This window comes from Oryx dammah, unplaced genomic scaffold, assembly GCF_014754425.2.
Source record: "Oryx dammah isolate SB20612 unplaced genomic scaffold, SCBI_Odam_1.1 HiC_scaffold_15, whole genome shotgun sequence".
NCBI lineage: Eukaryota > Metazoa > Chordata > Mammalia > Artiodactyla > Bovidae > Oryx > Oryx dammah.
The window spans coordinates 12,044,362-12,069,133 of record NW_024070199.1 but is presented as its reverse complement, the minus strand read 5'-3'; the positions used below and the strand labels follow the sequence as shown (position 1 = coordinate 12,069,133).

The following is a 24,772-nucleotide window of genomic DNA, read 5'->3' as shown; positions in this document are numbered from 1 at the left end:
ATCTGAGGGACTAGCATGGGAGTAACAGGTAATGAGAACTATGGAAATCAAATAAACACAAGTCACGCATCCCAAGGAGCCCTTTACAACATTCACATCACACTTATGAGTGAATGAGTGAGTGAAAGTCAGTCAGTTAGGTCCAACTCTTTGCGACCCTATGAACTATACACAGTCCATGGAATTCTCCAGGCCAGAATACTGGAGTGGGTAGCCTTTCCCTTCTCCAGGGGATCTTCCCAACCCAGGGATAGAACCTAGGTGCAGATTCTTTACCAGCTGAGCTACCAGGAAAGCCCAAGAATACTGGAGTGGGTAGCCTATCCCTTCTCCAGAGGATCTTCCAGACCCAGGAATTGAACTGGGGTCTCCTGCATTGCAGGCGGATTCTTTACCAGCTGAGCTATCAGGGAAGCACTATCACACATACATGCAGAGCCCCTGATGTGCCCAAATGATGTGTTATCCTTTCTCTGGTCTCCTGACTCAGTTATTTTTGATTAAAAAAAAAAATCAAACATTCCTACTAAATCAACATTTGAAGACTGTGAAAGAAAAGGAAATATAAATGGTTTAAAAAAACAGAAGGAAAAGATTAAAAAGGAAAATAAATAGATGATTTGTGTCATTAATTAAATGACGGTAGACCTTGTTTGGGCTTGCTTTGGGTAGTCATCCATTCAATTCCTCAACAAATATTTATTTTGTACTTTATATTTTTATGGGCTCTTCTGGGTAATGGATAATGCTGTCTAGCTGAGGAGACACAAAATAGTAAATGTGAAAAAAGTCCAACTAAAATCAGGAAAGTTTCACAGAAAAGGTGATATTTCAGCTGGGACAGAGGTATGCATTTAACTAGCGGAGAAGAGGGGGGTAATTCCAGACAGAATTTCTGACACAGTAAACTTCAATTGCGTCTATGTTCTATGTTGCTAAAAGTGTGGAGAAGTTGGAAAGAGGTAGGGATCTATGGCAGGATATGAAGCTGAAAGACTAGCATGCGATGAGAAACAATACGAAGGACTTTGACCTTTATTCTGCAAGTGATCAGAGTTATGAAGGAGGGCTAAGCCTTTTTACTGAGACCATTCATGGAGTTTGCATGAATATAAGGACAATTGGAAATAGCTTAGACAGATACAACAACAGATAAAGAAATCATTATAAAGTTGAATGAAAATTAAACCTTGAATAAAGACTAAGTCTTAGGTACAATAATAATGTTTATCATTAAAAGGCATGAAAGTACTTCATCTGCTCTAACTTTAAAAGAGTTAAAGTTGAGTTTACACATACTTTTCAATCCCAACTAAAAATTTATGGTGCAGAAAAACTGGCAATTACTATAAAACCATTATTGTGCAATAATTATTATACAACACATTTGTATATATGTGAAAGTCTTTCTCAGAACAGTGAAATAAAACTCAATTGGCGTTGATGCAAATAAAATTACTATTATGGTAATAAATCCATTTGTGCAATCTGAGTCCTAATATGTGAACTAAATATAAGCCAGAGGGCAAAACGTGGCTGAATAAGGCCAAACAGATCTTGTAAATCACCACAAGTGGAAAAAGAACTGGCCTCTTATATCTAAAGAGTGAAGTGGTCAAGAAAGAAATTTACAATGAAGGAATATAAATTAGGACCTAAGAGATCATTCAGTCTCTTCTACCTTTTCATTCTCCCTCTTTTATGCTGATAGTTCTCTCACCATTCCTAAAAGGATTACAGATATCCATTCTAGTAGTTTCCCTTCAACTTAACTTTAGTTATGGAACTCTGCAAAATCCCAGCATAACAAATAAAAATATAAATCTCAGGCTGAAAGAAGTCAGGGGGAGGGGTTCTGGGGTACCCTAACTTGGTTTCCATATGGGCCTTCACCATCCCTCTGAGACAGCTCCCCCAAAGCCTTAATTTTTCAGTAAAATGTGAAACACATTGGTCCTTGTCCAAACCTCTCAATTTACAAATGAGGAAACTGAAGCCTAGAGAATTGCCTAAAAAAAGATGTTTCCTAGTACTCCTGCTAAAACTAGAATGCTTTCTCTTCATAATCTCTAAATTTCTGGGTTAAAAATGATTTCTTATACTAGAAGTTCACGTCATCCCTCTGTATCAAATTCCCATTCAAAATTCACTTAGGTTAGTAACCATCAATTTACTAAATGTCTACTCGAGACCAAATACTTTGTTAGGGATATGTCATCTATTCTCATTTAACCACCACCAAATCCCCCAGAGGTCAAGAAATTGGGCTCAGAAAGGTATATGAAACTTCCCAAGGTCAGAGAGCTAGTATTAATAGATTGGAATTCTGATCTAACTCCTAAAGCCAAACCTCAGACTCTTGAAGTTCTAATCCCAATGTTTCCCAAATCTTTGCCTATCTTTTCACATGCCTGCACACACGCGTGCTCAGTTGCTCAGTCGTGTTCAACTCTTTGAGACCCCATTGAATGTAGCCCACCAGGCTCCTGTGTCCATGGGATTTCTCAGGCAAGTAATTTGGTTGGGGGGGGGGGGTGTGTGTGCCATTTCCTGCTCCAGGGGATCTTCCCCCAACCAAGAATCAAACCCTTGTCTCTTTTATCTCCTGCCTTGGCAGGCAGATTCTTTACCACTGTGCCACCTGGGAAGGTCATTTATCTTTTCACAGGCTCCCAGAACTGTAAGTGATATTATCATTTCACAAAAGATGTACTTCCTCATCCAGGCTTCTCAGGGAATACCTACCTCATGCTTCAGCCAAGCACAAAGGCATCATGCCTACCTTAAACCTCTGAACTCAAAATTCAGAACTATAGAGATGCTCACCTTCACTCCCCCCTCCAAATTTTGACAGACTCCTACAACTTCCAGAGAAAGATGAAAACTCTTAATAAAAGGGCTACAAAAGCAACAACTCTGAGCTGAGCATAAGACAACAGACTGACATTTTAGATTGAAAAAATATTATATATTATCTGGTAAGATATTAGAAATCTGAACTTAGGGGCTGCTTTGGGACAAAAGATGACTGTCACCGCGAAGTAGGCTCCAGAGCTGGCATTAAATAATTTGAATTTGGCGGGAGGTCAAAGGAATTTTAGGGCATCTTCTGCAAGCAGGAGTTGAAGTGACTGTGATGGTCAATCACAGAAGGGAGTGTAGAGCCAGAAATGACAAATTATTGGTGACGGAAGGTGAGTTTAAACAGATGGGACTTGGGCCACCGGACAAGTCCTCAGCATTAGGGTTCTACAATTTCGATGAGCTTCGGTGCCTGAAAACCACAAAACCCCAGTCCTCGCCACCCACTCGGACACCCCAACCCTTTTGGCCTTACCTTCTGTTGGATGTAGCGAATCGAATACTTCGGGGTAATAGAAGGGCGAGATCTGAAGCTGGTTGACCAGGGTAGGCTGCTAGGGGCCCTCAGTGACGGCGATACGGGGCTGGCGGCCCCAGGAGTCAGGGAAGCTAGGAGCAGGAGCAGGAGGGAGCAGCGTCCCATGGCTCAGGACCGTGGCTGCAGAGCGGGTAGGAGGGAGACAGGCAGATGCACGCAGCGCCGCCCAGCCCGCAGCTCCGGCCCCGAGACAGGCCCCTCCTTCCCGGGGGAAACCCAATGCCACCCCGCCCCTCAGCAAAGCCTCTCAAATTCGAATTGCCCAAGCCATTCCGACCCCCGTCCCAGTCCCACAGGGCGCCGCCCGGTTTCATTTCCCTCTTGTACCATCCCCTCTATTAGAGTTCACCTTTATTCCCTTCCGACTCAAAGCCTACCTTTATCATCCCAGGGCCCCTCCTATCTGAACTCTGAACCCCATTCTTAACTATATCACCGCCCACAAACACTTTCTCCCCACCCTATATCCTCCCCTTTATCGTCACTGCCAAACCCTGCCCTGTCCACCTCTATTTCATCGCCACATCCTTGTCCTCCACAAATCCTACATAATAGTGTGTGCATGCGTGCAAACGTGCCAGGCCGCTTGGGTCGTGTCCAACTCTTTGCGACCCTATAGACGGTAGCCTGCCAGGCTCCTCTGTCCATGGGATTCTCCAGGCAAGAATACTAGAGTGAGTTGCCATGCCCTTCTCCAGGGGAATCTTCCCAACCCAAGGATCTGACCCAAGTCCCCCGCCTTGCAGGCGGATTCTTTAGCGTCTGCCACCGGGCCACCAGGGAAGCCCCGGGAAGGGCTACTACCAACTTAAAACTGGTACTCGCCACCAGCTCTACAAGGACTAAATCATTCACTAGTCATTCAGCCCTGACAGTTAAAACACCCTGAAAAGAAGAGCTCAGGGTACAGACCTGCTCCTTCTGACTGGCAGCGGCATCTGCCAATCCGTGTTAATGTGTTCATATCCTGCCCTTTTCACTAAAATCATGTATACTACTAAGCTATCCCCACTAGGTCTGGCTCCTTTGCACCGCCGCCTCCATGTGAGCCTAATCACCTCCTAGGGCACTCTGTCGGTTGGTCACCCCTACACGTGCGTGAAAGCCACACAGTCCACTTCTCAACGGAGGTCGCCCCGGAATCCCACCAGGTCCCGGTCCCTGCTTCCAAGCTACGCCCCCTTCCGTCTCCCGGCGCCCAGCTTCGGACCCCGCCTTCCCCTCTCCTTGGGGGCAGTCCCAGCCCCAGCGGGCGGAGTCCCCTTCGGTCTTCGCGACTCTCCCACCACCAACTTCCGCTTCTCCTTCCAGTCAGCCAGGTGAACCTCGGTCTGAGGGGCGCTCCCACCCACTACCACCATTCCCGGGGTCCCTACGCCTAGCTGGCTCAACGCTGCCTCAAAACCAACTGTACAGACTGTACTACTGCTCAGTCAGTTGGGAAAGGACACTTGCCTAAGCCTCTCGGACAAAAATGGTTGTTCCCAAAACCTCACAGGTTGTCGCGCTACAGCGCCAACCTCGGCGGCGTCTTCTTCTGATTGGCTCTGAGGCCAGACGGTCATGGCGTCACTTCCGGCGGAAGGAGGCGCGGGAGATTCGATTGGAAGACACTCTCTTGCCGCTTGAGTCTTGGGGTCCGCGTCACTGAGCTTCGCCCGGGCAGGTTTCTGGTCCTCTGTCTCAGGTGAGGAGGTGCGGGAGGAGATTCTCGGGGAGCAAGGGCCGGAGACTCCTAAGAGACCCTTGAACGTCGTTCTGAGTGAGCATTCAGAGCGTCCTATGTTGTTTTTTCAAGAGTCGGTCTCTTCTATAAACGGGCGGTTATGAGAGTAGAAGAGTGAGAAGGTCAGTTCTTTTCATTTTAGACGGTGCTCTTGCAATCAATCAGAGAGCGTTTGTGTGTGCCATCGACCTGGAAACGAGTAAGTGTCTTGAACCCGAAATACAGGGGGGAAAAGGTGCTACTGCAATTTTTTAAGTGCTCGGAGGCTCGTACACAGCGGGCTGCTATACCCAGTAGTATCTGCTGAAAAGGGATCTTTTCCAAACTGCTTTGATGACTCAGGGACAAGTGCTCACTGAGCAGAGTGTTCAAACCAAAAACAAGTTTTCTAGGTACCTTCCTTGTCTCTCACATCAAGCCATACCAATCTCTTGAATATCTCAAGCCATACACTTCTCGCCAGTTTTACTTTGGTTCAGCACAACTGCTTCATAACTATGACTGTAGCCTCCCAGCTGATTCTTTCAATTTCCTTACGTTCCAATCCAGTCTCCACGTTGCTAGGCTGATAAAGTACAAATCTGATCAGGGCACTCCCCATTAAAAACCTTTCCTTTGGTCACTCCTGTTTGCCCTCAGGTTTAAGTCTTAACTCCTTAAAGTGGTTAACAGGGCCCTTCTTGTCTGGCCTTTGCCTAGTACTCCAGCTTTTTTTTTCACCTCTCCAGCCCTATGCTCCAACCAAATGGAATGTCCTTTTGAGTCCCTCAAATGCACCATTCTCCCTCACCTTCAGACCCCGTCTGAATCCCACCCCACCTAGTTCTTAATCATTCTTTAGGTCTCAATTTATGAAGCTTTCTATCAGGAGGCCTTTCATCATCCTGCAAAATTGTGTCACAAAGCACCCAGTAGTTACTTACTCATTCTACAGATAGTTTTTAAGTGTCTCCCTCTGTGCCAAGAACTTCTAAGTACTAGGATCACAATGGTGAACAAGATGTGAGAATCCTTCGGAACTTAAACTTTTTGTGTGTGGGCTTAAAAAGAATGAAGTGGAATCTATTCGAGTTAGGTTTATTTGGAAAGGCCTCTGAGGAGTTGACACTTAAATTGAGGCCTAGAAGATGAGAATGATCTAGCCATGCAATAGAAGAAAGGAAGAAAATTCCAGAGTGAACAGGTTATGTAAAGGCCTTAAAGCAGGAAAGAACTTAGCATCTTAATATTCAAGAAACTAAGAAAAGGCCAGTGTTGCTGGAATGAGTTCAGAAAGGACAGCTGCATGAGGTGATTTTTTTCTGTCTGTAACCCTGTCCCCTTCCCCATCTCTGGAACTTTACCTGTTATAAGTGCAATGAACAAACTGTGCTTGATTCTCACTAAGTTTCCTGAGTAATGTTTTTAAAATATTTTTCATCAGTATTTCTCCAAACAAAAGAGGTTTTGTCTGTTTTTTGCTTATCTGATTTTTTTAATCTCCTACCTCCCTCTCCCTTTTCCAGAATTTTCATTTTAATGTCAGAAGATCATTTCTCAGGGACTTGTTATGACTGCCTTTAGAAAGATTAGACAAAGTATGCATCCTTGGAGGGAGACCATTAGACAGCTTTAATAAAGCAACTCAAAGTAACTACCTTTTCCAAAGCTGAGGAGTCTGTCCTATAATATATGAAATGGGAAATCTGAGAGCAACAGAATGACAAAGATTTTCTTGCAAAGCACGAGCAGTTTGAGGAGGAATAAAGAAAAGGAGTGGAGTTAGTCACGTCTCCTTTTCTGTATGCCATTAGAAGTGTGGGCCAATTTTTTAAAGGAGTGATTTCATCCTTTGGCCACAGTCTTAGACTAAATGAGTCCCCCTGTTATATTTTCTCATGGTATAATGTACTTTTCCTGTATAAGATTTTCCACCTATCTCTTAGTAGGCTATAGATCTAGTGACCAGGTAGAGACCTTGTCTATTTTGTTCATCACTTATATTATTCCCATCAGCTGGTATTTAAGTAAGTATATTGAACTTGGACTTCCCAGGTGATACTAGTAGTAAAGAATCTGCCTGCCAATGCAGGAAACACAAGAGTCGCGGGTTCAATCCCTGGGTCTGAAAGATCTGTTGGAATAGGAAATGACAACCTGCTATGGTATTCTTGCCTGGAAAATTCCATGGACAGAAGAGCCTGGTGGGCTACGTCCATGGGACCACAACGAGTCAGATGTGACTGAGCACATATTGAACTCATTAAATTGGAATATGGTTTGTTGACTGTGGCGGAACTGAAACCAATGTAATGCTGTATCACCATCCTCCCCAATAAAATCAAGAAGAAAGATAAACTGCAGGTAGATACCACATATGGAATTGTTCCCAAGTCTGTGATCATGTTTTCCTAACTTTAGTGTTTACTCATTCCTCATGCTTCATTCAGTTGTCCATCAAACATGAATTCAATACTTAAAGTCAGGCACTAGAGAGAGAGAGAGACAAAACAAACTAGATGACCAGAATCATAAGGAAATACTATGAAAACAGCAAAGGGAATGACTAATAGTGACTGCTTAAAAGGATCTGATTTCATATTTGTGCACTGCCAATGGATGGAAAGTCTTTTTGCCGTTTGCTGAGTTTACCAAGTGAAACGCAAATAATAAAAATACCTTAATGACCTTTTACATTTCAGTTCTCAAATTTACCATTGTTATAGTTTTCTGAACATATTTCTCCACTAGAGGGCAATAAACCCTTGAATAATAACAATTTAACCAATTTCTTGCCTTAAAAATATAGCAGTTAATGCTTGCACAATTAATTTAAAAGTTAATTCCCAAGTATTTCTGCTTATATATGTTTTTCATTTACTGGTGACTTGATAGACCAGGCTCCAATCTTCATGAAACTTTCAGACTAATGAGAGTAGAACTAACAGAAACAAGGGAGCATGTATCATCTGATATATACATTTTCATGATGGCATATATCACAAGTGTGGTAGTACCATAAAGGAATAAAATGAATGATATCATGGAAACCAAGCAGAAGAGAGTATTTATTGAAATGAAAAGGGGCTCTCTACAGGGTAACATTAAAGATTTAATGATGAGAATGAGAGCCAACTATTTGAAGAACTAAAGGAAAAGTTTTATATACAAAGAGAAAAGTAAGAACAGAAGCCTGAAAAGAGAAGTTATTTTGTGCATTTAAGGAGCAGAAAGAAGGCTGGCATGGCTTGAAGTGTAGTGATTAAAGAGGGCAAGTGGGACAAGGTGAGGTCAAAGAGGTGGTGCTAGATGAGCTAAGGCCTTACAGGCATTGTGGGGAATTGAGACTTCATTTCAAACTATAAGATTTTAAGCAGATAAAAGACCACATTTTCAGGAGGGAGTTTTGCCCTGTTCTATCTCCCCTAGCTCATATATGGGCTTATGTTGTGGCTCATGGTAAAGAATCTGCCTGCAGTGCAGGAGACACAGGTTCAGTTCCTGGGTCAGGAATCCCTGGAGGAGGAAATGGCAACCCACTCCAGTATTCTTGCCTGAAGAATCCCATGAGAGGAGCCGGGTGGTCTACAGTCCATGGGGTTGCAAAGAGTCAGATATGACTGAACAATTAATACTTCACTTTTCAGCACATAGGTAGCTGTACCATCATATTAACACTGTACCCAAACTGGATATTAGAGATGTTCAGAGAAGATGCCTTTACTGACGTACATTCCATCATTTGCCACTTGGCAAGAAGGAACTTGAAGTCAGTAGCACTAATAATAGCAGTGTTCTCTGGCCTGCCTTTATACTGTGTCACCTCTTCTACCTTATCCTTAGAGATTGCCACGTGGCCTAAGGTGACAGCCAAATCTAGGAATACATATCTGCTTTTGGTAAAACGTTATTAGTCATGTATACCTAAGGGTACAAAAGCAAGGACTTCAACAAGAATTAAGCAGGGTGAAATGTCTTTGTTTTTTCTTTTTTTTTGTTTCCTATGCCCCCTTTAATAACATAAACCAGTGATTTATGTAAATCCATTTATCTATAATCTTTGTAAGTTTCCATCTTACTGCCTTCAGTGGCAAGATTTTATTTTCACAGAAATATTCTGATGGATAGACAGGATTAATGTCACTTTAAGATATCCATTCCAAAATCACACTTATAAATTTGTGATCATCCTCAGGATGAGCTATATGTAAAAGATTTTTTTATGATTTTAAACTAATGACTTCCACTTTATCAAAATTTACTGATGCCAGTCTCAGAACATTTCACCCATTTTCAGAAATTGAAAGCTTTTGCCATGTGTTTACAAATGAAAATTTATTGATATAGCTTTATCTTGAACATCTACAGAGACATTTATTTCAGAGCATTTACATTATGCTATATATAAACTAATCAGTTTTAAAATTTTGATAAACTAACATTAGAATTTTTAAAAAATATGAAAGAGGTGAATTGCTATTTTATTGTTTTACTTCTCTGATGTGTTTTATACAAGGCTCATAAAGCACTTTGAACTCTCCTTTGATTTTTATTTTTCTCTTTGTACACTCTAAAATGTCTTTTTTTCCCTCTTCAGGTTGTATAAAAATGTACCAAGCCCAAATATGAAATCTAATGAAGTGATATTTTCCCGCTAAAAAGAACTGTTTCCCACCAGTTCAGGTTTAAACATTCATGTAAGTTCATTTACGTTCTTTCCTGTTAATGGTAGGAACAAGTTCTGTATAGCTCTTCTTTCTTGAATTACCAATATTTGCTTGAGCTACTCTGTTTTAAGTCTTCCTTTCTTAACTATGTAGAAAAAGAAAATTAGTTTTCCAATATACTGACACTACAAAAAACATCTATTGACTTTGTAGTGAAGGTTAGGTGATTTTCCTAAGAAATGAGTTATTCACATGCAATTAAAGATTTGCCATTCATCCCACGGCTACTTTGTTTTGCAGACCACAGTGGGAACACATGAATAGAAGAAGAAAATTTCTTCTTGCCTCAGTTCTTGCTCTCCAGAATTCTAGTTTTATATATCCTTCATGTCAAAAATGCTTTTCTCGGATAATCCTGGTCTCCAAAAGGTAAAAATAAAGCCTGAAAGTGTGAGAAGGAAAATATGAGAATTCAACCAACCACAGAATATACAGTACCATAGTATTCACTGTTGGGGGGTGGGGGGTGGGAAATCCATGGATAAGTATACCTCTGCAGTTGAAACCTGTGTTGTTCAAGGGTTAGCTGTTCAAGTTAGTTGTTCAAGTTAGTTTGGGGGGAACTTCCCTGATGGTCCACTGGTTAAGAATCTGCCTTCCAATGCAGGGGATGCAGGTTTGATCCCTGGTCAGGGAAGTAAGATCCCACATGCAGTGGGGCAACTAAGCCTGTACACTACAACTACTGAGCCTGGGTGCCCTAGAAGCCGCACACCACTACTACAAAGAAGCCTGCTTGCTGCAGCTAAGAACTAACACAGCCAAATAAATCAAAACTTAAACAAACCCTCACAATTTTTTTTAAGTTTTGTCCTTCATTTGAGAAGATTATCATATTCCTACATGTATGTGTGTATGTGAATATGATCATTTCATATGAAGGAACAAACTTAACATATACATAAATTACTAGCAAAGAAGGCAACTTATTTGTCCATATAAGCCATCCACCCAGCTCAAACTAGTAATTGTTATTTAGTTGCCAAGAAGACGTGTCTGATTCTTTGCAACCCTGGATTACATCACGCCAGGCTTCCCTGTCCTTCACTATCTCCTGAAGTTTACTCAAATTCATGTCCACTGAGTTGGTGATACTCTATCTAATTACCTCACCCTCTGCCACTTTTTTCTCCTTTTGCCTTCAGTCTTTCTCATCATCAAAATCTTTTCCAACAAGTCATCTCTTTGCATTAGGGAGCCAAAGTATTGGAGCTTCAGCTTCAGCTTCAGCATCAGTCCTTCCGATGAATATTCAGGATTGATTTCCCTTAGGATTGACTGGTTTGATCTTCTTGCCGTCCAAGGGACTCTAAAGAATCTTCTCCAGTACCACAGTTTGAAAGCATCAATTCTTCAGCTCTCAGCCTTCATTATGGTCCAACTCTCAACATCTCTACATGACTGCTGTAAAGATCATAGCTTTGACTATATAGACCTTTGGCACAAGGTGATGTCTTTGCTTTTTAATATGCTGTCTAGATTTATCATAGCTTTCCTTCCAAGGAGCAAGTGTCTTTTAATTTGATGGCTGCAGTCACCGTCCACAATGATTTTGGAGCCCAAGAAAATAAAATCTGCAACTGTTTCCATTATTTCCCCATCTGTTTGCCATGAAGTGATGGGACTGGATGCCATGATCTTAGTTTTTTGAATGTTGAGTTTTAAACCAGCTTTTTCACTCTCACCCTCATCAAGAACCCTTTAGTTCCTCTTCAGTTTCTGTCATTAAAGTGCCATCATCTGCATATCTGAGATTGATGTTTTTCCTGGCAGTCTTGATTCCAGCTTGTGAGTCATCCAGCCTGGCATTTTGCATGATATACTCTGCATATAAGTTAAATAAGCAGGTGACAATATACAGCATTGATGTACCCCTTTCCCAACTTTGAACCAGTCAGTTGTTCCAAGTCCAGTTCTAACTGTTGCTGCTTGACCTGCATACAGGTTTCTCAGGAGACGGGTAAGGTGATCTGGTATTCCCATCTCTTTGAGAATTTTCTAGTTTGTCGTGATCCACATAGTCAAAGGCTTTAGCATAATCATTGAAACTAAAGTAGATGTGTTTTTGGAATTGCCTTGCTTTTTCTGTGATCCAACAGATGTAGGCAATTTGATCTCTGGTTTCTCTGGCTTTTCTAAATCCAGCTTGCACATCTGGAAGTTCTCAGTTCATGTACCAGTGAAGCCTAATTTGAAGGCTTTTGAGCATAATCTTGGTAATGTGAAATAGGTGTAATTGCACAGTAATTTGGGCATTCTTGGCATTGCCTTTCTTTGGGATTGGAATGAAAACTGACCTTTTCCAGTCCTGTGGCCTTTGCTGAGTTTTCCAAATTTACTGGCATATTCAGTGCACTACTATTCCATAACAAGTGACATTTTGGGTATAGGAGTGCCTCTAGAAATTAAATCAGGGACTGTGACTTGAATGTGTTGTCTCTTCCCTTGATTCTCAAAATGTGGTCTGAGGAACAGCTGCATTGGCATCACCTGGGAGCTTGTTAGAAATGCAGAAACTGGGGCCTTGTCCCAGACACAGTGAATCAGGACCTTTGTTTTTAACAAGATCCCTAGGTGATTGGTTTGCATATTAAAGTTTGTAAAGCTCTGATCTGCTCCACACTAACATTTATTTCAGTTAAGTCTTAGCTTATTCCCAAAAGGATTAATATATTCATAATTGCTAATAATGCATTAACGCTAGTAATGTGCTAATCCTAGTCTTTCTTAGGCTAGCATTGATATTCTCTATTTATAAGATAGTTCATTCTTTTTTTTTTTTTTTCCAGATAGTTCATTCTTAACCATACCATTCTTATAGTTATCATCCAAGAAAGAACTCCCGGCAAAGAATCCAGAGCCTTGGATTTGGTCATAAAAATCACTAACTTTGTCACCTTGGGTGACAATTCACCCCAGTTTCCCAGTTATGTGAATGGGGCTAAATGCCTTGTTTACCTATCAAAAACAAATAAAATACGTGAGTTCAGTTCAGTCGCTCAGTCGTGTCCGACTCTTTGCGACCCCATGAACCGCAGCACGCCAGGCCTCCCTGTCCATCACCAACTCCCGGAGTTTACCCAAACCCATGTCCATCAAGTCGGTGAGGCCATCCAACCATCTCATCCTCTGTCGTCTGCTTCTCCTGTCCTCAATCTTTCCCAGCATCAAGGTCTTTTGAAATGAGTCAACTCTTTGCATCAGGTGGCCAAAGTTTCGGAGTTTCAGCTTCAACATCAGTCCTTCCAATGAACACCCAGGACTGACCTCCTTTAGGATGGACTGGTTGGATCTCCTTGCAGTCCAAGGGACTCTCAAGAGTCTTCTCCAACACCACAGTTCAAAAACATCAATTCTTTGGCACTCAGCTTTCTTTATAGTCCAACTCTCACATCCATACATGACCACTGGAGAAACCATAGCCTTGACTAGAAGGATCTTTTTTGACAAAGTAATGTCTCTGCTTTTTAATATGCTGTCTAGGTTGGTCATAACTTTCCTTCCAAGGAGTAAGCATCTTTTAATTTCATGGCTGCAATCACCATCTGCAGTGATTTTGGAGCCCAAAAAAATCAGCCACTGTTTCCCCATCTATTTCCCATAAAGTGATGGGACCAGGTGCCATGATCTTAGTTTTCTAAATGTTGAGCTTTAAGTCAGCTTTTTCACTCTCCTCTTTAACTTTCATCAAAGGCTCTTTAGTTCTTCTCTTTCTGCCATAAGGGTGGTGTCATCTGCGTATCTGAGGTTATTGATACTTCTTCCAGCAATCTTGATTCCAGCTTGTGCTTCCTCTAGCCCAGCGTTTCTCACGATGTATTCTGCATGTAAGTTAAATAAGCAGGGTGACAATATACAACCTTCATGTACTCCTTTTCCTATTTGGAACCAGTCTGTTCTTCCATGTCCAGTTCTAACTGTTGCTTCCTGACCTACATATAGGTTTCTCAAGAGGCAAGTCAGGTGGTCTGATATGCCCATCTCTTTCAGAATTTTCCACAGTTTATTGTGATTCACACAGCCAAAGGCTTTGGCATAGTCAATAAAGCAGAAATAGATGTTTTTCTGAAACTCTCTTGCTTTTTTGATGATCCAGTGGATGTTGGCAATTTGATCTCTGGTTCCTCTGCCTTTTCTAAAACCAGCTTGAATATCTGGAAGTTCACGGTTCACGTATTGAAGCCTGGCTTGGAGAATTTTGAGCATTACTTTACTAGTGTGTGAGATGAGTGCAATTGTGTGGTAGTTAGAGCATTCTTTGGCATTGTCTTTCTTTGGGGTTGGAGTGAAAACTGACCTTTTCCAGTCCTGTGGCCACTGCTGAGCTTTCCAAATTTGCTGCCATATTGAGTACAGCACTTTCACAGCATCATCTTTCAGGATTTGAAATAGCTCAACTGGAATTCCATCACCTCCACTAGTTTTGTTCATAGTGATGCTTCCTAAGGCCCACTTGACTTCACATTCCAGGATGTCTGGCTCTAGATGAGTGATCACACCATTGTGATTATCTGGGTCGTGAAGATCTTTTTTGTACAGTTCTTCTGTGTATTCTTGCTACCTCTTCTTAATATCTTCTGCTTTTGTTAGGTCTATACCATTTCTGTCCTTTATCAAGCCCATCTTTGCATGAAATGTTCCCTTGATATCTCTGATTTTCTTGAAGAGATCTCTAGTCTTTCTCATTCTATTGTTTTCCTCTATTTCTTTGCATTGATCACTGACTAAAGCTTTCTTATCTCTCCTTGCTATTCTTTGGAACTCACTATTCAAATGGGTATATCTTTCCTTTTCTCCTTTGCTTTTCGCTTCTCTTCTTTTCACAGTTATTTGTAAGGCCTCCTCAGACAGCCATTTTGCTTTTTTACACTTCTTTTTCTTAGGGATGGTCTTGATTCCTGTCTCCTGTACAATTTCACCAACCTCTGTCCATAGTTCATCAGGCACTCTATCAGATCTATTAAACCTTAAATCTATTTAAATCTAAATCTAAATCTATTTAGTCCCTTAAATCTATTTCTCACCTGTATAGTCATAAGGGATTTGATTTAGGTGATACCTGAATGGTCTAGTGGTTTTCCCCACTTTCTTCAATTTAAGTCTGAATTTGGCAATAAGGAGTTCATGATCTGAGCCACAGTCAGCTTCCAGTCTTGTTTTTGCTGACTGTATAGAGCTTCTCCATCTTTGGCTGCAAAGAATATAATCAGTCTGATTTTGGTGTTGGCCATCTGGTGATGTCCATGTGTAGGGTCTTCTCTTGTGTTGTCTGAGAAGGGTTTTTCCTATGACCAGTGCCTTCTCTTGGCAAAACTCTATTAGCCTTTGCAACATGCCTTATTCTGTACTCCAAGGCCAAATTTGTCTGTTACTCCAGGTGTTTCTTGACTTTCTACTTTTGCATTCCATTTCCCTATAATGAAAAGGTCTTTTTTGGGTGTTAGTTCTAAAAGGTCTTGTAGGTCTTCATAGGACTGTTCAACTTCAGCTTCTTCAGCATTACTGGTCAGGACATAGACTTGAATTACTGTGATGTTGAATGGTTTGCCTTGGAAACAAACAGAGATCATTCTGTCATTTTTGAGATTGCATCCAAGTACTGTATTTTGGACTGTTTTGTTAACTATAATGGCTACTCCATTTCTTCTAAGGGATTCCTGCCCACAGTAGTAGATATAATGGTCATTTGAGTTAAATTCACCCATTCCAGTCCATTTTAGTTCGCTGATTCCTAGAATGTCGACATTCACTCTTGCCATCTCCTGTTTGACCACTTCCAATTTGCTTTGATTCATGGACCTGACATTCCAGGTTCCTATGCACTATTGCTCTTTACAGCATCGGACCTTGCTTCCATCACTGGTCACATCCACAACTGGGTGGTGTTTTTGCTTTGGCTCCACCCTTTCATTCTTTCTGGAGTTATTTCTCCACTGATCTCCAGTAGCATATTGGGCACATACCATCTGGGAAGTTCATCTTTCATTGTCCTATCATTTTGCCTTTTCATACTCTTCATGGGGTTCTCAAGGCAAGAATACTGAAGTGGTTTGCCATTCCCTTCTCCAGTGGACCACATTCTGTCAGACCTTTCCACCATGACCCTACCGTCTTGGGTGGCCCCACACGGCATGGCTTAGTTTCATTGAGTTAGACAAGGCTGTGGTCCGTGTGATCAGACTGGCTAGTTGTCTGTGATTGTGGGTTTTCAGTCTATCTGCCCTCTGATGCCCTCTTTCAGCGCCTACCGTCTTACTTGGGTTTCTCTTACCTTGGACGTGAAAACGTTTGTAAATTGTAAAACACTGATGCATATTAATTCTAAGATTTGCTAAGAATTTTGCATTAGACTCTAATGCATTATTAATACATAATTTTTGAACAAGTTCTAATATATGTTTAAAACATTTAAAACACTAATTCATTTCACTAGAGCTTGGTACTAGTGAGGTTTTATCACCCTAGTAAGTAGATTACGTTCACTTATTCTATGACCAGAATACAACACAAACTCCAGCTAATTTGGTTAAGATTATATGAATGGATGTCAAGGATCCATTATCATTGTGGATAAAAAAACAATTAGCACAGATATAATGATGGTGAATCAGTAACTTATATGAAGGATTAACGTTTGTTCAAACTAGTCACCTTGTGAGTCATGGAATTTAGGCTCCCCCTAGTGGCTATCTGGAAGCAATCAAATTTATACAGCTATCTTTTAACATTATTTTCTGTTTGCACTTTTCCACTTTTTTTAAGACAAATCATTAGTGACATGAAGAAAAAACATTCTAGGATTAACCATTACCATAGATGTTTTAGTTTTTGCTAAACTAAGAATGTTAAAGATGGATAGCAGTACAAACAACTAGAAAAGAGGGAAACAGAAGCAGAAGTGGCAGGAAAGCAATGTTTAATTATAAGAGAGCAGCAGACTAAACACGGTAATTTGACAAGATCTGTACTAGACTCTTTAACTTTCTTTTCTTATACTTTGCCTCATTTTATCCTTCTTCAATCCTGGATTTCACAGATGATTAAGTTTAGTTTAAAGATCTTAATATGTATCCCGAGACCAGAGAGCTAGCACATTACAGTAGTGTTATACTTAACACACAGTATTTTTTTTATAAGAAAGACTTTGACCATAATTGCAACACAAGTTAAACAAGATGTTTTGTACCGGGTTTCTGTAATCTAATAAATTCTCAACATATTTCAATGTATTTTTAAAAAGTTAAGTTATCCTTATCATAGTGAGAAAAATATGACTAGGAACTTTATAGATATTTAAAGATTACTCATTGTTCTTTGAACAGAAGATAGACATTAAATTTTAGGTCTTCTCTTGGTGTGGCATTTACTTCACTATATTTAGTTTGCCCCCACCAGTAAAAGTAACTTATAAATAGAGAAAATTTAAAAGAGGTTGATCTGAAATCATTTTACAATGTAAGTTGTACATTTTGTACAGAAAATATTTTTAATCTTTGCCAGATTTATTTTACATCACAAAAAAAGTTAGTGAACATCTATTTTTTCCCTGCACTTTTCCAGGTCTAATTGTCCAAAATGTGGCTCTACTGGTGAAGCTGAAAATGCCATTTACAGATACAAGCTTTCCTTAAAAGTTGCAGAATCAAACAAATTATTTGGCATTACTGTATTTGGAAGCTGCTTAGATGCATTTTTTGGTCTCACAGCCACTGGTTTGCACAGGTAAGAATATTTAAAGCATTCTTTTTCCTAGCTGCCGTACATCAAGTTTGAAGATATGTGTTTTTAAAATAATATGCATTTAGTAAAAAGATGATCACTCAACCTCAAATCATCAGTTCGTTTAAAAAGAAAGAAAGAGAAAGATGTTTATTTTCTGAATACGTATTGTGATGATGTTAAACCATGCTCCTTTTATTCAGACCAACTAAACTGTAATTAGAGTATTAAATTACAGAACTTTAATCCAAGTTAGAGAAATATAGATGAAGAAAGTAAAATCATTTCAAACTGAAGGATTATTCAAATCAAGTGGCTAAGGTCTCTTGAGGAAGAAGAAGCTATTTGAAGGAACATTTACATATCAGAAGTTGAAATTTTGTCATTTATTTCATTTGCATTGCAACTTCATCTGCATAATTGGACCTATTAAGATGGTGTCCTGACAGTGTAAGTGTATAGAGAGAGAGAGAGAAAATCTCTGTCCATCTCCTTGTAGCTGTGAGCAAACTGATTTGAAGAAAGGAAAAGCCAAGGACCACAGCCAGGATTGCCAGCAATGAGGAAAGACTTCCCTCTGCATTGAGGAGAAAGGCTAAAGATCCCACCACTTCTCCCACTGCCACTTTTAGAATAATTGCTAGGCCTGGTTACTAGACAGGCATCTACTTTATTCACACTTGATCAACTGCTTTTGTCTTTCTAGACTATAGGAATCTAGAGGGAACAAAACACCTAGCTGTTAAAGTCACATTTCTTTTTTCTATACGTAACTCAAAAGTTTCATGGTTTCCCATTTTTTATTTTCTTTTCAATTAAGGTACATTCAGGATCCCAGTGAAATTCCAGAAACTCTGAGCAGTGATACAACTCAAAACCTATTAACTAAAGCAGTGGAAACTTGCTTTGTTGGACAAAACTTTGTTTTTGGAGTTACGGTAATTGAGACCGTTTTTTGTTCTTAGTATTATGCTAATATTTCCATTGTAATGAAACTATTTTAATTTTCTAAGTAGTTTTTAGGAGTCATAAATGTGAGGGCCTGTAGAAACCCTTTAAACTACATAAAAATAGGCTATAGGTGATTCTTTAAAATATCATGTATATGACAAGTTTCTCTTTCAAAAGCTAGAAGAACACTGTTGAAAGGCTTTCAGAGCTTTAGAAATCTAGGTTTATTATAAATTTACAAGTGTTAGGTATTTTGTTGTGATATTTGGTATTTACTGTGCTCTCTAAATTGTTTAGATTCTATAGGAAAACTTTCATCAACTCTTATCTACAAAAAGGAGGAGGGAAGTAACATTGAAAGCAAAGTAACTGAGTACTGATAACTCTCAGAATAGGTTAGGAAGGATGGTCTTAAATATAAAAGTGACTGTAGAAAAAGTCTAAAGAACGTGCCGACTCAAGGAATAATCCTTTTCTGTCTCTTGTATGCTAACGGAAGCAAATGAATATTTTGCCTATATTGCAATCAGGGCTTTAAAAAAGGGAACACAGCACTTCACAACTGAACAGTGAGAAAACCCAAAGGGAAGTTGAAACTAGGAGCTACAGAGGTTTTCTGTGTTAAAATCTTAGATGCCTCTTTTTCTCCTTTTTTGTTTTTAACAATATAAGAACATTCCTTTAAACATTCAAAGTTTATGGAAGCTAGTGAGAAATGTAATAGTAACTACCGTTTATTGAACAACTACTATTTGCTAAGCACCACAATTCTTTGTGTGTTATTGCTAATACAATAATCCTGCCTTTTTATCCTTATTTTATGAATGAAAAAACTGAGGCTCCTAATTTATCTAAAGTCCCCACATTAGGAAATGTTTGGAAAAGAATTTGAAGACAAGTCTCTACTCCAAGGTTTATTTCCCCATAATTACAATTCCCTATATAACCCTTTCATGCTAGAAGAATTGAATTATGGGGGTGAGAGTTATAGCTACATCTGTTTTAGCCTTTTAAATCCCTGTTTCATGTTTGGGTCAAAGGGAAAAAAATTTATTCTCATTTAAATTCATTTCCTTCTTTCACAGAATTTTGAAAACCAGCATGGAAAAGGTTCAGGTTCCAGTAACTTCTCAGAGCAGTGCTCAGACCACAAGAGAGTAGTTAAAGCACTCGTAGCTTGCCAGATCATTCCACCAGACCCAAGTGTTATAGGCTTCACTGTCATTGATTATTTCCGTCGGCTTTTGCAGCTTTCTGCTGTCAGGAAACTTCACTGTGGCTCCCAGACACCTAATAGCCACTTACTTGCTTTAGAAAGTTCAAATAGCGATCTCAGCAACTTATGTGGCCCTGACAGCAGTTCTTGTTTTGAGCCCCATGACAAAGATTATTTTCCAGGATTCTGGCAGCTATCACTAGAACTCACTTCTGTTGTTTCACAACTAACAGATGATGGTTTTTCAGCTTCAGAACAAAGCAAGGCCATTGGTACTTTTCACCAGAACAGAAAGTGCATCTCCTCTGCAGAGGCCACTGGTTCCAATAGCTGCCTTGATACCATTCAGTGTTCATGGAGCCTTGTTTCACATATGGACAAAAAGAGTTCAGCACAAAAGTTAGATGAAGAACCTGGCCTACAGGTTAATCAGCCAAGTGCAGTTCATAGCAATCATCATGAAATTGGAGTTCCTGACTCTAATTTATTCCCTATGAAAGTACAGGAGGGGTTTGAACCAAGGAATATAAAATCCTTCCACAGTGCAGTGGAAGTTACATATTCTCAGCATGAGATAACATGTCACCAGAATCAGGAGATAGATACCCCCACCACCTTTCAGCAGAGATGTATGTGTTATCCATCTTCATCACTCAGACTTGAGGAAATAGCCAGTGGTTCCCAAGACTGTGACCTCGAAATCTGGGATGACCTGCCACTCTCTGAAAGCCTAAACAAATTTCTGGCAGCTATCGAGAGTGAAATCGCTATAAACCAGACAGATGCCAGTAGCAGGAAATGTTGTCTAGATAATGACATCAGTAAACTACATGTGGACCACAGCAGGTTATCCTTGACTCCACAAAGAACCCCTGGAGCCTTGCATATACCACGTATAGCCTTAAGGTCACCACCAGCAACAGTCAAAGCAAACTCCAGCAGAGATAACTTCCTTTCCAACCATGAAGCAAATCCAAGTCCTAGCATTCATAAGGAATCACAGCCAGAGAACAGAGCAGAGGCTCTCTCGTTTAGTGGTAATAAAAGAGATATTTCTGAACATTCTCTACCAAATGTTCATCTGTCAGTTCTGTTTCCATCTTCAAAGGGCTCAGGCACAACAGTTGCTCTTAAGTCTACGAGAATTCTACCACGTGAGACTGAAATTTCATGTAAGCACAGTACTTTAGAGGCTGACCATTCTTGCCTCAGCAGCAAATATAATAATGGATGTGAAGAAAAATCACTTTCAGAAATGAGTGAAAAGTTGACAGCTTTGCATTCTAGGAGGTATAATGTTGTTTCCAACTTTCCCAGCTTAGAAAATAAACAATACTGTAGGTGGCCAAAGAATCAGGGCAACAGTTTGACAATTTGCAGGAAACTCACATATCCTTTAGAAGCTCTTCACAGTACTCCAAATAGAAGTATGAATACATTGAGAGAAATGCTTTATGAACACACTGGTAATAACCTAACACAGAACTGTTCTACTGGTCATGAAGGCAGTTACAATGCTTCTGTGGATCTCTTTGATGATAGTCCTAAAGAGATGGACATTGTAACAGAAATGACCAAAAGGTCACAGGATATTTTATTACAGTGGGGAAAGTCTTTGGCAGAAAGTCATCATATAGAATCTGATTTTTCACTGAGATCACTTTCTGAAAACTCCAACCAGTCATCACAAAAATTATCCTTGCAAAACACATCTGCCTCTCTCTATCCAAGAACCTGTCCCTCCACACCTCATTTTCAGTCAGATTCAGAATATGATTTTGACTATAGCCAGGACTTTGTTCCATGTTCACAGTCAACTCCAGTTACTGGATTCCACCAAAGTAGGATTCATGGGATGAGAGGAGCTTTCCAAAAATTACCTGCCTTTTATTTGGACCTTGATGCCAACTATAAGAAAACAAGGATTTCCTCTGCAAATGACGCACAGCAAGCCACCCCTATCTGTCAAAAAAATATAAAGACACCTGGCCAGAAATCCAGAAGCCCCACTGTATCTGGTATTACACCACCAGAGGTCTCCAACAACTATCCTGTCACTGAGTGCCTTGAAACTGACACCGATGAATGGGTCCCTCCTACCACACAAAAAGTGTTTCCTTCAGAAATGCTTGGATTCCGGGCCATGGGTCTAAAGAAATGCCATGCTGCTGATAATTCTCCTGATCAAAATAAGTTACCAAGAAAAAAACTGAAATATGTCAAGCAAAGAACTGGTAAATGCTTAATTAAGAAGGAGTTAAATTTAAAGAATATGCTTACAGCAACAGTTATAAAACAGAAAACTCCTGACTGTAACAATATAAGGTCAGGCTGGATTTCTAAAGAGTCAGTTTTGGGACGTGGTTCTTGTGCGGAAGTCAAATGTTGCCTTCCATTTTCAGGAAATTGGTCACCTTCAGCACCTGAAACTCAGAGTGCTTGGTCTCCTGAATTGTTCTCACAAAATGTCACCTAAACCCAATTTCGGAGCTTTTAAAGATACGTCTCTTTGGAAACTCTGACTCCAATGTCATGGAAGGCAGACTTACCATTTTGAAGACTTGGCGCAAATAGAAAAGAGGTGCTATTATGCCTATAAACGGGGAAGCCATTGTTTTTCCCAGCGTTTTATCCAGAATGATCTGATTTCAGATAATTTGGCACTTTATCTTGTATTGATTGTACTTAAGTAATATTGTTAATTTTGCTTGTTAAAAGTATTTGTTAAATCACACATATATGCAGAAATAAAGCTTTTACAGACCAAAACTTAGTTTTTCTTAGTTGTTCAATGTAGATCAGAAAATGCCTGCCAACTCTGTTGGGTTTATGATACAAAGCTATAAGATCACTGATCTCAAAATATTTTAGTCTACTAGGTAAGACAGAAATATAATAGACAATTTTAATACAGTACAATAAACAGTGATGGAACTTTGTAATGGATATTACATTTACGTTGCTCTGGGAGCATGGTAAATAATCAGTTAACCCACCAGCATCTGTGGGCTTTGACTCAGAAGAAGGGTCAATAAAGACTGAATTAAATGTGAAACTGTCACTATTTTATTTAGTCTGTATTTTTTTAATCCTTCAGAGGAGCCTGCTAGGCTATACTGTGCATGGGATTACAAAGTCACACACAACTGAACAACTTCACTTTACTACATGCTAGGTGCTGGGAACTCAAGTCAATGCCCTTCTTCTTGATCTAGAAGAATAAACAAGCAATTAGTATCAGTGAGTTCAATGATAGGAAGATAATCTCAAAGGGCTAAAATGAGCAAAAATGAGGAATAGTTTCCAGACATTCAAGTCCTTAGCGTCACATCACCTGTGCCCTGTAAAGATCTCTTGCTGTGCGCAAGTTTTCTCTAGCAGCTGAGCAGGGGCTGCTCTTCATTGTGGTGCATAGGCCTCTCACTGCAGTGGCTTCTCGTTGCAGAGCACAGGCTCTAGATGCGCAGGCAGCACTCAAGTTCAGTAGTTGTGGCACATGAGCTTAGTTGCTCCGTGGTATTTGAAATCTTCCCAGACCAGGGATCAAAACCTCATCCTCTGCACTGGCAGGCAAATTCTCATCCCCTGTACCACCAGGGAAGTCCATGCACCCCGTAAAAAAATTTTTATGTGTCTCCAGTCGGCTACTTTTGCCATTCCCCACAGCAGCTACTCCAAATCTTCGCTCTTCATGCCACCGACCAACCTACTCTCCTTGCCTCGTATTTCATGGAGATCACCCGGTATTCCCTTGCCTTCTCACACCCATGCTGTGCGACTTGTCTGTATCTCCTCACCCACAACTTTTATCCTGTAATCTCCAAAAATAATGAACACCGCCTCCTGTCTTTCTGTTTGGGCTGTTGCCATTATACCCATCTTCAATATTATCTAATGTTTAGCCCATATTTAAGTTTTTTTACTTGTCCCTACATCGTCTTGTAATTGATGTTTAACCAGGATTTCATTAAAGTGACTCCATGGTTTTCAGTTATGTCTCATCTCATTTTCTAGAACAGTCAGATTTAGGATTTTGACGGAGATATTTCATAGGTTTATGTTGTACCTTTCATATTGTATTACATTAGGAGACACAATGTCAAGTGGTCCCACTATTAGTGATGTCAGATAATAAGATGGCTTGCTTACTATGTTGCCCACCAGATCTCTCTTGTTCGGGTACTTTTTTTTAAGAGTAAAGAGTCAGGGGACTTCCCTGGTGGTCCAGTGGTTAAGAATCTGCCTTCCGGTGGAGGGAATGCAAGTTTGATCCCTGGTCAGGGAACTAAACTCCCACATGCCATGGGGCAACTAAGCCCAGGCACGCTGTGAAGACTCAGCACAGCCAAAAGAAAAAGAGTAGAGTCAGTATTAGAGAATTCCCTGGAAGTCCAGTGGTTAGGATTCTGCACTTTCACTCTGAGGACCTGAGGTTCAGCCCCTGGTTGGGGAGCTAAGAGCCCACAAGTCAGGCAGCATGGCCAAAAAAAAAGTTGTCTGCCAGTGGTGTTAAATGAATCTGTTTTTCCCACTCTCCATCAGTATTTACTGAAGAATTTTTATTTTCTCAATGATATGCAGTCAGTTTCACTCATTCTTTTTGATGTTCCATGTAATAGTTGCTCCTGCATTTCTGGCTACTATTGTTTATAGCTAGTCTTGACCAAAAAAAAAACAGTCACTGTCAAATTTCACATCACTCACTGTTCAACCTAGTGAAATTTGTCCTCTCTCCCCACCTCCAGTGGCTATGGTGTTACTAGTTTTCTAACCCTCAAATCCAACAGATTTGTCATTCCATATTCTATTTGATCTCTTTGCACTCTATTTCCAAGATAACATTTTTGTGCTTTCTGGTTTCTCCTAGACTCTAATCAGGCATGCCTGCAGCGTTTTTTGTTTTGTTTTTATAAGGCTTTTATAAACAATTTGATTTTTAAATGTACTATAAAATCCATGGTCCCATATAAGGTATAGTGGTTTGTCAGTGAATATTTAGAATAATGGATAAGGAAAAGGTGTATGTTTATTGCCCAATCAGTGATGTGAAGGGT

At 40.1% G+C, this 24,772-nt stretch overlaps 2 protein-coding genes across 3 annotated transcripts in view; one reads left to right on the top strand and one right to left on the bottom strand.

The window, feature by feature from the left end:
• The window catches only part of LOC120874263 (prolylcarboxypeptidase), an 89,915-nt gene extending 85,200 nt beyond the window's left edge, over positions 1-4,715 (bottom strand). Inside the window, exons 1-2 of one of the 2 annotated variants that reach the window (XM_040255606.1) lie at positions 4,459-4,715; positions 3,338-3,520 (exon numbers count right to left, since the gene is read on the bottom strand). In XM_040255606.1, coding sequence (XP_040111540.1) covers positions 3,338-3,505 — 168 coding nt within the window. In that variant the 5' untranslated portion in view covers positions 3,506-3,520; positions 4,459-4,715. Of the gene's footprint in view, positions 1-3,337; positions 3,577-4,458 lie in introns of those variants that run through there. The other variant, XM_040255605.1, reaches the window with a different exon arrangement.
• DDIAS (DNA damage induced apoptosis suppressor) lies at positions 4,715-22,782 on the top strand. The gene is made up of 6 exons (XM_040255604.1): positions 4,715-5,325; positions 9,703-9,802; positions 10,073-10,201; positions 17,393-17,554; positions 18,372-18,489; positions 19,588-22,782. The coding sequence occupies exons 3-6, from the start codon at positions 10,089-10,091 to the stop codon at positions 22,192-22,194; spliced, it is 3,000 nt and encodes a 999-aa protein (XP_040111538.1). The 5' UTR covers positions 4,715-5,325; positions 9,703-9,802; positions 10,073-10,088; the 3' UTR covers positions 22,195-22,782.
• The last annotated feature ends 1,990 nt before the right edge of the window (positions 22,783-24,772 follow it).

Bases quoted from the DNA above. Each gene is read 5' to 3' on its own strand.
- DDIAS (XM_040255604.1), top strand. From the start codon at position 10,089: ATGAATAGAAGAAGAAAATTTCTTCTTGCCTCAGTTCTTGCTCTCCAG. The intron at 10,202-17,392 runs GTAAAAATAAAG...GCACTTTTCCAG, and splicing joins ATAATCCTGGTCTCCAAAAG to GTCTAATTGTCCAAAATGTG. The intron at 17,555-18,371 runs GTAAGAATATTT...TTTTCAATTAAG, and splicing joins ACAGCCACTGGTTTGCACAG to GTACATTCAGGATCCCAGTG.